The sequence below is a fragment of the Nymphaea colorata genome, unplaced genomic scaffold (assembly GCF_008831285.2).
Source record: "Nymphaea colorata isolate Beijing-Zhang1983 unplaced genomic scaffold, ASM883128v2 scaffold0083, whole genome shotgun sequence".
NCBI lineage: Eukaryota > Viridiplantae > Streptophyta > Magnoliopsida > Nymphaeales > Nymphaeaceae > Nymphaea > Nymphaea colorata.
Genome location: NW_022204589.1, coordinates 12,501 through 25,551, shown reverse-complemented (window position 1 = coordinate 25,551; position 13,051 = coordinate 12,501). Strand labels below are relative to the sequence as shown.

Here is a 13,051-nt window from a genome sequence, read left to right as displayed (position 1 = left end):
TATTCCTTAGTTAGGTTGGGAAACTTAACCCTGTGTAACTTTATCCTAGGGGTTGTGCGCCGGGGTTTGTCCGGCCGGGTAGATTAATTGTACTAAATTTTATTTAGGAATTTTGGTTTTTAGGTAGTACTCAAGTCGGTCTTGGCAGTAGGAGCGTCTTGGTTAGGAAATTCTGGCCTAATCGGGACGAGTCCTAACAGGTGATTTGGGCGATCGCTCCCGGGTAAAAGGGGCTAACGCGAAAATCACCTAGTCTACCATAAATGTTCCAGACCATTCGTGAATCCACTTGTGTACCTGATCCGGTCCCAAAGGACACCGCAGGCGCTGTCGGGGAACAGCGAGCACTGCAGGCCGAGGGCCAGGCAGGGAAGGACACTGATACGGAACTCCCTAGGACTAGGCCGGGACTAGCCTTGATTGCTGCCGAATCCCATCAACTACCACAGGCCGATAGCGCTAAGCTTGTCTGCGCGAACCCTTTGTCGCCAGATGGGCATGAGAGACTTGGTAAGGGTGAGACTTGGCCACTGAGTGTAAGGGGCAGAGAGGCTTTACTAACTGTGAATGGTGCAGCTTGTAGCGCTAATAACGCCACACAAGGCCTAACGTCACACCAGGTAATCGTCGGAGGCATGCCACTGCCGGCCACAGGCGCAGCACAACTCCGGGGCACGGCCGAGCGCACAGCCGAGGGACATCGCCGACTACCGGGCATCGAGGACGCAGACGGGTGCCGCGCGCAGGAGAGCGTCGACGCTGGAGGTCACCTGGAGCATTGTGAGGTTGTAGCGAGCGAGGACGCTATCAGAGTGCACAGCGGAAACCTTAGAGAGGCTAACGAGCGGGCACCACCATCACCACTAGCAGCAGCAGCACTCGGGCGGGTGGCCGATCCTTGTTCCGAGGGTATCACGCACGGAGGTCATTCCAGCGAGGACAGCATTTTTCTTAGGGAGGCTAGCCGATGCAGTGAGCTGGAGTTGTCCGGGCCCAGCTGACCGACCTAGCCACACATGCCCAGTGGACCGAGACTGAGTTGGAGGAGTTTTCAGCCCCAAGCCGACCATTTCAGGCCGAGACGGAGTGATTACAGCATTACGGGTCAGTCGGAGCGGTTTTGACAGGATCCCGTCTTAGGACCCGATCCAAATCCAGCGTTTTTAGTAGGAACCGGTTTCATTTTTAGTTATGTTTCAGTTTTGTACCGACCCGGTTCGAGACATAGACCGAACCGAGTCATGCTACACTTTAAATAGTGTCTTTGTGAAGTTAACCCTAAGTTGTTAATGATTTTTGGACAAAGTTTCTAATAGAAACAGGTTTCTCTTCACCCGCGCGTTTCTTGCGCCTCCATCTTCTTCTTCCTCCCCATTTCTGTGTGAAACATCTGAGGTTCTTCTCCAGCCTCCTCAGATTCATCAATGGCGGATTGGCAACCCGACATTATCCCACACCCTCCGCTGGTTTTCTCTACTAGGAGGTGAAACGAAGCAAGCAGCCGGCGGGTTGTCTTCTTCATCGTCTACCCGAGCAGAAGCAAAGGTGAATGCCGTGCGGACTCCTCAGCCACAGGGGTGTCGAGAGGCGTCATCCACCATCCGGAAGGCATTCTCCAGCCTTCGCGCAATGCCTACACGGCGGTGTGAAGATCTGAGATGCATTTGATCGTCCGTTCAACAGAAATACAGCTAAGTGTGTTTTTCCAGCGTCATTTCCTCTTGTAGTGACTGTAAATCGCCTCCCCAATTCGTTTGTATGCCGTGGGATCCTTCTGGAATCCGTGAGGATGATCTGAAGAAGGATCGAAGCGAAGGAGAATGGGTTTGGGGGTCGTTTGGAGGATGATCGAGCCTCTTTTTGAGCATTCGGTTGAAACAGGCCTACCACAGCCAGTCTCAATCCGAGCTTAAATCGAAGGGTCAATCGGCCATAACTTTTGGGGATTTTGATACTGTTCGCTTCCCACCGAACCAAGCTTTCTATAGGAAGTGGAATCGCGTCAATCCGTTCAGTATTGAGTGAGTTACGAGCTTGAGAAGTCGGAGTAGGTTCTGTCACGCAGTTCCGCCGACCAGTTCCTGTTTCCGGCGACACTTCCGGCGATCCAACCGTTGGATCTTCACGATTCCGGTGCCATTAGATTCCCAACATCCCTGAGATCATCTCCACCAAATTTGACGTCGATCGGACTGTAGATGGCGTTTCTGGAGGCGACGGTCTGAATCTGGCGGGAATCGGCGGCGAGCATCCCTGTTTCTCCGCCACAGGCGGCTGTAACCCAATATTCGCTTAGAACATTGGGAATGCAGCATCACCGGGTGATCTATTGACTTTAGCTTGTTCCAAATTTAATTATCTGTCGATTGCAAGTGGTTTCATCTCTTGATTTGATCGCATTGAGGCGGAGTGGCGATTTGAAGACCTGTGGCTGTTCTTCTGCACGACGGCTCTTCCTGAAACAGGCGACAGAACTACAGCGACTTTGAGGGATCAACGACTGGGGTCTAGACAGCTCAGATTCAGCTCAAATTTGGAGCGTCTACTCCTTGGCTAGTGGTCTTGCTACAGTCCAAATTTCAGGATTTTTGGAGGTGTCTATGAATTGTTATGATTTTTCCATCGAAGACCTCTCCAGCAGTCCTGAAGCTGTTCTGCGCCTGATACATTTCTGAACGAAGGACAGAACGTGCGCGATTTTCAGAGCTCAACGACCTGGCCTTAAACTCGTCGGATTTGGCTCAAACTTGGAGCGTCCACTCCTGAGGATGTCTACTTGTTGCTGACCAAGTTTGGGGATTTTTGGAGACTCCTGTGATTTTATACGAATTTTAGACTGGAGGCCACTCTCTGCCAGCGCCTGAACCTGTCTTCTTCGTTTTCCAGAACAGAGGCCAAGCCTCGACGCTACCCCGATCTCGTTTTCTTCGATATTGGGGAAACGAGTATCTCTGGTGATTTCAGCTCCTTGAATCCCTTGTTTTCCTTTGATTATATCCTGGATTTGATCGTGCTTGCACTTGTTTTGGCGGAGCATACCCCTGCTGCAACGAGGATGGGCTGCAACCTGTTAGCATAGACTGCAACAGTCCGTGAGCCGCAACCTTGGAGTTGAAGGGTGCTCGTCGACACCAGTTCGACGCCTGCTTCCCCCTTAACAGAATACAAAGAGGGGTTTAGATCGCATCTTGTGAGGCATTTCATACTTTGGCTCTGTTGTTCGATTACTGTTTTGCTGTAACAGTAATCCGTGCTTCCCTTGTTGCTGAGGTGAACCGTGAGCCATCAAGCGACCGGTGAGTTGGGGTCGTGGAGCTTGCTGTCCAGCTTGGGCGAGGAGGCATTTGCTGAGTACCGAGGCTTAGTTTCTGGTTTTCCAGCCTCGGTGGATAGCTCGGACTAGCTCCGAGGAGGTTTGTACCCTGTCCCACTATAGCACGGGGAGGGTGTTCTTGCTTACAAACCCGCCTACACGGCGCGCGGCATAGTGAGGTCCTCGGAGGCTCGTTCAGCCGACGACACACCTCCTTGCGGCTTGGCCACCTAGGGGTTGAGGGTGTGGTTTGTGCGCTTAGGCATGTATGTTTTTGATGAATGCTTGGATGTGAATGTGGTTGAGTGAGGTGAGCGTTTAAGTTGTATCGTCGCGGTTGTATTAAGCCTTGAGCCCCTTAGCATTCTTGTAGTAGGATTGGCCATTTGGGTTCGGGAAACACTCTTGTAATTCTGTCCTAACTTGGGAAATTAAGCCGGGGTTGCTGTCCGGCAGGGAAAGAGTGTAAAGTCTTCTTAATACTTAGCCTATTCGGAGCCTGCCCCAAGAGATCTTGGGAAGGGAGTTCGGCATTCGGCAGCGAGCTTAGGCAGTCCTAGCCGGGTTCCCACCAGTTTGGTATCAGAGCACCTTGGGGCTGATTGAGCAGCTATGGCAAAGAAGAAGAACTCAAGAGTTGAGCAACAGGAAATGGAATTGGGCGTCGAAGATGCAGCCACCGAATCAGTTCATGAGGGCAGCGGAAGGAATGAATCAAACCGAGAAAAGTTCTCACGGATAGAAACCGAACTTGAGGAAATGAGAGTAAGAATGAGTCGGCAAGACCAGCCATCACGTGTGGAAGAGAGGTTGTCTCGCTTTGAGGAAGCTATGATTCGTATGACTGATAACTTCACGCAAATAAGTCACCAATTGGGTTTCTTAACCGGCCGAATGAATAAAATGGACCAATTGTCAGAAAGTATAGAAGGGCTAAATCAAAGAATGGACCGTATGGAAAGATCCGTTAATCATGGGCACAACCGAGAAGATAAGGGAAAAGGACCTTATGAAGAGCCTCACACATCATATCAAGCTCCCAAAGAGCATGCCGCATCGAGTTTTGGAGGGATTAAAATTGGAAAAGATAATCAAGTTCCACCCAAAACCAATGAAGCTCACATGGGAAATAAAAAGACCATGGGAGTTAACATGGCAACTTGTTCCAAACCACTGGTAGACAATGATTTTGAAGAAATTTCAGATGAAGATAGTGAGAGAATCGGACAAAGAAGTGAGAAAAAGAGGGGCCAAAGGAACATAGAACCCAGATCCAACATTCGGGTTGACTTTCCTAAGTTTGATGGCAAAAACGCCCAAGATTGGGTGATTAAAGCGGAGCAATACTTTGAGTGCCAAGAAGTTAGGGAAGACAAAAAAATTACAACGGCCATGATCTACTTTGAAGGGGCAGCTATGAGGTGGTATCGGTCGTACAAGAGGAAAAACCCGGTCATGGTATGGGAAACATTTTCAAATGCATTACTCGCTCGCTTTGGAGTCTCGTCATATACTAACTATCATGTGGAGCTCATCAACATGAAACAAATCACTACCGTGGAGGAGTTTCAAGGTCGATTTGAGGACATGTCATGTATGGTTGGAGATTGGCCCGAACCCGCACTCATAGGTGCATTCATGTCGGGATTGAGAGAGGATATTAGAATTGAGATGCTATCCGAGGAACATGTAGACTTAGACAGTTGCTTTGCAAGGGCACGAGTTATGGAGGAAAAGCTCCTCAAACGGGCAGCGTATGAGAAATTCTCTAAGACCGGAGGATTCAACCAAAACAAAGGGAATTTCAACAGGCCTACTCCTAAACCACAGCCACAAGGGTTTCCAAAGAGGGATACACGTCCAGCCGTTAGGGACAATGTTCCGGTTCGTTACATCACCGCTAAGGAGAGGGATGAAAGGTTCAAAGCCGGGCTATGTGTGTCATGTGAGGAAAAGTGGTTCAAGGGACACAAATGTAAGAGGTTTCAGCTAATGGTGGTTGTAGAGGATGAGGACGAAGTTGAGGTTTCAATCCCAGTTGAGGAAGAGCAACCAGTAGAACAAGAGTGCCCAACGGAAATTGAGAAGGTGGATGGGGTTCTTCACTCCATGAGGGACCCAAACCGTCCTAAAGCAATGCGTGTTCTTGGAACCATTCAAGGGCACAGAGTCACAATCTTGCTAGATTCGGGAGCAACTCATAATTTTATGAGTTTAGAAACGGCCAAGGATAGCGGATGCACATTGGAAGATCAAGCACCACTCACGGTCTTGGTAGGAGATGGAACAAGGCTACCTTGCGTCCACATTTGCCGAAACATGGATATAACCGTGCAAGGGATCCCATACAAGATAGATGTCTTAGTTCTTCCGATAAAAGGGATGGACCTTGTTCTTGGTGTTGATTGGTTAGAGACACTTGGGGGAATCTACTGGGATTTCTCCAAAATGAAGATGAGATTTGAGAGGGAAGGAGGAGATCAAGTGACACTCGAAGGAATCCAGCCCAACTTGGAACCGAAGGCAGCCATCAAGGCTCTCGTAGCTCAACAGCCAGCCCTCTGGCTGATATCGTTAGCCACTGATGTACCTCCAAAAGGGACAGAGACCGAAGTCATTCCCAAGGAAGTTCAGCAAGTATTGGATGGTTTTGAAGATGTCTTTTCTGAACCTAAAGGGTTACCTCCTCCAAGATCATACGATCACAGGATCGTCCTATCAAACGGGGCAGAACCGGTAAATGTTAGGCCTTATCGTTATGGGTTTACACAGAAAACGGAGATAGAGAGATTGGTAAAAGAAATGATTGAAGGGGGAATCATTCGCCCGAGTAGCAGTCCCTTCTCCTCTCCTGTTTTGTTAGTCAAAAAGAAGGATGAAACTTGGAGATTTTGTGTTGATTATCGGGCACTTAACGAAGTCACGATTAAGGACCGCCACCCTATACCCGTCATTGACGAACTCCTTGATGAATTGGCGGGCGCTTCCATTTTCTCCAAGCTTGACTTAAGGGCTGGTTACCATCAGATACGCATGGATAAGCATGACGTACCCAAGACTGCATTTAGAACTCACGATGGGCATTATGAGTTCTTGGTCATGCCCTTCGGATTAACCAACGCCCCGGCTACATTCCAACGATGTATGAATGATATTTTCAGACCACATCTGAGGGATTTCATTCTAGTTTTCTTCGATGACATTCTGGTTTACAGTCGATCATTAGAGCACCACATTGTCCACTTAAGGAAGACACTACAAATTTTGAGGCAGAATGAACTCTTTGCAAAAGCTTCTAAGTGCAGTTTCGGTCAAGAATCAATCGGCTATTTGGGACACATAGTGTCCAAGGAAGGTGTTAGAGCTGATCCAGAAAAGCTCCATGCCATGGAGCAATGGCCTTTGCCAAAAGACCCGAGAGGAATGAGAGGATTTCTAGGTCTTACTGGTTACTATCGAAGGTTTATTCAAGGCTATGGATCTATAGCCTCCCCTTTGACGAAAATGTTGAAGAAAGGGGAGTTCACCTGGACGGATCACTCAAGGGAAGCATTCGTAAAGCTTAAGGCAGCAATGTTAGCCGCGCCCGTGCTAACCTTGCCAGATTTTTCACTTGATTTCGTGGTGGAGACGGACGCAAGCGACGTTGGTGTTGGGGCTGTCCTCAGCCAAAAGGGCCACCCAATAGCCTACATGTCCAAGGCTCTCACCCATAGGGCAAAGCCATTATCCACATATGAAAAGGAGTTATTTGCCATCGTGTTGGCCGTGGAGAAATGGAGGCCCTACCTCATCGGGCGCAAATTCATTGTGAGAACGGATCATAGTAGTTTAAGGTATATGCTCAAACAAAGGGTCTCAACGCCTACTCAACAAAGATGGCTCGCCAAGCTATTGGGTTACGATTTTACAATCGAATACAAGAAAGGAACCGAAAACTCGGCGGCTGATTCGTTATCGAGACTTGGAGAGCAATTTCTAACCTTGTCCGTTCTGGAAACCGATTTGTGGCAGCGATTGGTCATTGAGCAAGAGGCTGATGAAGGTTTGAGACTACTTAGAGCATCGGTTCAGCAGAATCCGGGATCAATCCCAAACCATGGCATGAAGGGGAACGTGCTTTACCGAAAGGGCAAAGCTGTGGTACCACGCGGTTCCTCCCTCAAAAAGGAGCTCCTATCACACTTTCATTGTTCAACCACCGCAGGTCACGAAGGCGTGGCCAAAACGCTTGCAAGGATCAAAACCCAATTTTGGTGGGAAGGTCTAAAAGGAGAAGTCAAAGAGTTTGTGAGGAGTTGTCAGATTTGCCAAAGGGAAAAGTATGAAGCAACCAAGCCACCCGGGCTGATGCACCCATTGCCAATACCTACAAAACCTTGGGCTGATGTATCAATGGATTTTATTGATGCAATGCCACGTTCGGAAGGAAAGGAAGCGGTGTTTGTAGTGGTGGACAGATTGACGAAATATGGGCATTTTGCCCCTCTTCCAAGACACTACAATGGGCCGTTGGTTGCCGGGATATACCAAGACTATGTCGGCAAACTTCATGGAATGCCGAGCACTATCGTTTGTGATAGGGATTCGATATTCCTTAGTGCGTTTTGGCGCGAGTATATGCGCATGGCGGGACTTCATTGCATTTCAGTACAGCCCACCACCCGCAAACCGATGGGCAAAGCGAGGTGGTGAACAGGACACTAGAGACCTATCTGCGTTGTTTCGCGGGGGAACGACCGAACACTTGGGTTCGGTATCTTGCTTGGGCAGAATGGTCCTACAACACTAGTCTCCATTCCGGGACTAGTATCACTCCCTACGAGGCACTGTATGGGTGTCCTCCTCCACTCATTCCAAACTATGAAGTAGGGACAGCTCAAGATGATGAGGTGGACTGCACACTCCGTAATCGGGATGAGATCTTGACAGTTTTGAGGCAGCATATCGTAAGAGCCCAGAATCGAATGAAACAAACATATGATAAAGGCCGCAAAGATCGAGAGTTCAAGGTTGGGGACATGGCATGGTTGAAGAGGCTACCTATGCGACAAAAATCGTTGCTTGGACAGCCTTATTCCAAACTTTTACCCCGTTATTATGGGCCATTCCGGGTCTTGCAAAGAGTTGGCAAAGGAGCCTACAGGTTAGCACTACCACCCACCGCATTAGTCCATCCGGTCTTCCATGTAACTAGACTCAAGCCGCATTTTGGTCAGTTGCCAGAACTTATTGAACCTTTGCCAGATTTTCGGCCTAGACCGTATAGGATACTTCGTCACCGGCACCTGCAGAGAGAGGGGCGTCAGAGACATGAGGTTTTAGTTGAGTGGGACGGCCCAGATTCAGGTACATCATGGGAGCTATATGACAGGATTGTCCAGGATTTCCCAACTACTAGAGCTTGGGGACAAGCTCAGTCTCAGCGTGGTGGATCTGATACGGAACTCCCTAGGACTAGGCCGGGACTAGCCTTGATTGCTGCCGAATCCCATCAACTACCACAGGCCGATAGCGCTAAGCTTGTCTGCGCGAACCCTTTGTCGCCAGATGGGCATGAGAGACTTGGTAAGGGTGAGACTTGGCCACTGAGTGTAAGGGGCAGAGAGGCTTTACTAACTGTGAATGGTGCAGCTTGTAGCGCTAATAACGCCACACAAGGCCTAACGTCACACCAGGTAATCGTCGGAGGCATGCCACTGCCGGCCACAGGCGCAGCACAACTCCGGGGCACGGCCGAGCGCACAGCCGAGGGACATCGCCGACTACCGGGCATCGAGGACGCAGACGGGTGCCGCGCGCAGGAGAGCGTCGACGCTGGAGGTCACCTGGAGCATTGTGAGGTTGTAGCGAGCGAGGACGCTATCAGAGTGCACAGCGGAAACCTTAGAGAGGCTAACGAGCGGGCACCACCATCACCACTAGCAGCAGCAGCACTCGGGCGGGTGGCCGATCCTTGTTCCGAGGGTATCACGCACGGAGGTCATTCCAGCGAGGACAGCATTTTTCTTAGGGAGGCTAGCCGATGCAGTGAGCTGGAGTTGTCCGGGCCCAGCTGACCGACCTAGCCACACATGCCCAGTGGACCGAGACTGAGTTGGAGGAGTTTTCAGCCCCAAGCCGACCATTTCAGGCCGAGACGGAGTGATTACAGCATTACGGGTCAGTCGGAGCGGTTTTGACAGGATCCCGTCTTAGGACCCGATCCAAATCCAGCGTTTTTAGTAGGAACCGGTTTCATTTTTAGTTATGTTTCAGTTTTGTACCGACCCGGTTCGAGACATAGACCGAACCGAGTCATGCTACACTTTAAATAGTGTCTTTGTGAAGTTAACCCTAAGTTGTTAATGATTTTTGGACAAAGTTTCTAATAGAAACAGGTTTCTCTTCACCCGCGCGTTTCTTGCGCCTCCATCTTCTTCTTCCTCCCCATTTCTGTGTGAAACATCTGAGGTTCTTCTCCAGCCTCCTCAGATTCATCAATGGCGGATTGGCAACCCGACATTATCCCACACCCTCCGCTGGTTTTCTCTACTAGGAGGTGAAACGAAGCAAGCAGCCGGCGGGTTGTCTTCTTCATCGTCTACCCGAGCAGAAGCAAAGGTGAATGCCGTGCGGACTCCTCAGCCACAGGGGTGTCGAGAGGCGTCATCCACCATCCGGAAGGCATTCTCCAGCCTTCGCGCAATGCCTACACGGCGGTGTGAAGATCTGAGATGCATTTGATCGTCCGTTCAGCAGAAATACAGCTAAGTGTGTTTTTCCAGCGTCATTTCCTCTTGTAGTGACTGTAAATCGCCTCCCCAATTCGTTTGTATGCCGTGGGATCCTTCTGGAATCCGTGAGGATGATCTGAAGAAGGATCGAAGCGAAGGAGAATGGGTTTGGGGGTCGTTTGGAGGATGATCGAGCCTCTTTTTGAGCATTCGGTTGAAACAGGCCTACCACAGCCAGTCTCAATCCGAGCTTAAATCGAAGGGTCAATCGGCCATAACTTTTGGGGATTTTGATACTGTTCGCTTCCCACCGAACCAAGCTTTCTATAGGAAGTGGAATCGCGTCAATCCATTCAGTATTGAGTGAGTTACGAGCTTGAGAAGTCGGAGTAGGTTCTGTCACGCAATTCCGCCGACCAGTTCCTGTTTCCGGCGACATTTCCGGCGATCCAACCGTTGGATCTTCACGATTCCGGTGCCATTAGATTCCCAACATCCCTGAGATCATCTCCACCAAATTTGACGTCGATCGGACTGTAGATGGCGTTTCTGGAGGCGACGGTCTGAATCTGGCGGGAATCGGCGGCGAGCATCCCTGTTTCTCCGCCACAGGCGGCTGTAACCCAATATTCGCTTAGAACATTGGGAATGCAGCATCACCGGGTGATCTATTAACTTTAGCTTGTTCCAAATTTAATTATCTGTCGATTGCAAGTGGTTTCATCTCTTGATTTGATCGCATTGAGGCGGAGTGGCGATTTGAAGACCTGTGGCTGTTCTTCTGCACGACGGCTCTTCCTGAAACAGGCGACAGAACTACAGCGACTTTGAGGGATCAACGACTGGGGTCTAGACAGCTCAGATTCAGCTCAAATTTGGAGCGTCTACTCCTTGGCTAGTGGTCTTGCTACAGTCCAAATTTCAGGATTTTTGGAGGTGTCTATGAATTGTTATGATTTTTCCATCGGAGACCTCTCCAGCAGTCCTGAAGCTGTTCTGCGCCTGATACATTTCTGAACGAAGGACAGAACGTGCGCGATTTTCAGAGCTCAACGACCTGGCCTTAAACTCGTCGGATTTGGCTCAAACTTGGAGCGTCCACTCCTGAGGATGTCTACTTGTTGCTGACCAAGTTTGGGGATTTTTGGAGACTCCTGTGATTTGCTACGAATTTTAGACTGGAGGCCACTCCCTGCCAGCGCCTGAACCTGTCTTCTTCGTTTTCCAGAACAGAGGCCAAGCCTCGACGCTACCCCGATCTCGTTTTCTTCGATATTGGGGAAACGAGTATCTCTGGTGATTTCAGCTCCTTGAATCCCTTGTTTTCCTTTGATTATATCCTGGATTTGATCGTGCTTGCACTTGTTTTGGCGGAGCATACCCCTGCTGCAACGAGGATGGGCTGCAACCTGTTAGCATAGACTGCAACAGTCCGTGAGCCGCAACCTTGGAGTTGAAGGGTGCTCGTCGACACCAGTTCGACGCCTGCTTCCCCCTTAACAGCATACAAAGAGGGGTTTAGATCGCATCTTGTGAGGCATTTCATACTTTGGCTCTGTTGTTCGATTACTGTTTTGCTGTAACAGTAATCCGTGCTTCCCTTGTTGCTGAGGTGAACCGTGAGCCATCAAGCGACCGGTGAGTTGGGGTCGTGGAGCTTGCTGTCCAGCTTGGGCGAGGAGGCATTTGCTGAGTACCGAGGCTTAGTTTCTGGTTTTCCAGCCTCGGTGGATAGCTCGGACTAGCTCCGAGGTGGTTTGTACCCTGTCCCACTATAGCACGGGGAGGGTGTTCTTGCTTACAAACCCGCCTACACGGCGCGCGGCATAGTGAGGTCCTCGGAGGCTCGTTCAGCCGACGACACACCTCCTTGCGGCTTGGCCACCTAGGGGTTGAGGGTGTGGTTTGTGCGCTTAGGCATGTATGTTTTTGATGAATGCTTGGATGTGAATGTGGTTGAGTGAGGTGAGCGTTTAAGTTGTATCGTCGCGGTTGTATTAAGCCTTGAGCCCCTTGGCATTCTTGTAGTAGGATTGGCTATTTGGGTTCGGGAAACACTCTTGTAATTCTGTCCTAACTTGGGAAATTAAGCCGGGGTTGCTGTCCGGCAGGGAAAGAGTGTAAAGTCTTCTTAATACTTAGCCTATTCGGAGCCTGCCCCAAGAGATCTTGGGAAGGGAGTTCGGCATTCGGCAGCGAGCTTAGGCAGTCCTAGCCGGGTTCCCACCAGTTTGGTATCAGAGCACCTTGGGGCTGATTGAGCAGCTATGGCAAAGAAGAAGAACACAAGAGTTGAGCAACAGGAAATGGAATTGGGCGTCGAAGATGCAGCCACCGAATCAGTTCATGAGGGCAGCGGAAGGAATGAATCAAACCGAGAAAAGTTCTCACGGATAGAAACCGAACTTGAGGAAATGAGAGTAAGAATGAGTCGGCAAGACCAGCCATCACGTGTGGAAGAGAGGTTGTCTCGCTTTGAGGAAGCTATGATTCGTATGACTGATAACTTCACGCAAATAAGTCACCAATTGGGTTTCTTAACCGGCCGAATGAATAAAATGGACCAATTGTCAGAAAGTATAGAAGGGCTAAATCAAAGAATGGACCGTATGGAAAGATCCGTTAATCATGGGCACAACCGAGAAGATAAGGGAAAAGGACCTTATGAAGAGCCTCACACATCATATCAAGCTCCCAAAGAGCATGCCGCATCGAGTTTTGGAGGGATTAAAATTGGAAAAGATAATCAAGTTCCACCCAAAACCAATGAAGCTCACATGGGAAATAAAAAGACCATGGGAGTTAACATGGCAACTTGTTCCAAACCACTGGTAGACAATGATTTTGAAGAAATTTCAGATGAAGATAGTGAGAGAATCGGACAAAGAAGTGAGAAAAAGAGGGGCCAAAGGAACATAGAACCCAGATCCAACATTCGGGTTGACTTTCCTAAGTTTGATGGCAAAAACGCCCAAGATTGGGTGATTAAAGCGGAGCAATACTTTGAGTGCCAAGAAGTTAG

At 49.5% G+C, this 13,051-nt stretch overlaps 2 protein-coding genes across 2 annotated transcripts in view; both read left to right on the top strand.

Moving 5' to 3' along the window:
• Positions 1-1,446: 1,446 nt before the first annotated feature.
• The window catches only part of LOC126409313 (uncharacterized), a 12,690-nt gene continuing 1,085 nt past the window's right edge, over positions 1,447-13,051 (top strand). Inside the window, exons 1-2 of the mRNA XM_050075374.1 lie at positions 1,447-2,051; positions 10,423-13,051. The exon at positions 10,423-13,051 is cut by the window's right edge and continues 907 nt beyond it. Of these exons, the coding sequence (XP_049931331.1) occupies positions 12,297-13,051 (755 nt within the window). The 5' untranslated portion in view covers positions 1,447-2,051; positions 10,423-12,296. The remainder of the gene's footprint in view (positions 2,052-10,422) is intronic.
• On the top strand, positions 3,926-8,008 carry LOC116268056 (uncharacterized). The gene has a single exon (XM_031649885.1). It carries the CDS (start codon positions 3,926-3,928, stop codon positions 8,006-8,008), a length of 4,083 nt encoding a protein of 1,360 aa, XP_031505745.1.

Excerpts from the sequence above, each read along its gene's own strand:
- LOC116268056 (XM_031649885.1), top strand. The coding sequence starts at position 3,926 with ATGGCAAAGAAGAAGAACTCAAGAGTTGAGCAACAGGAAATGGAATTG.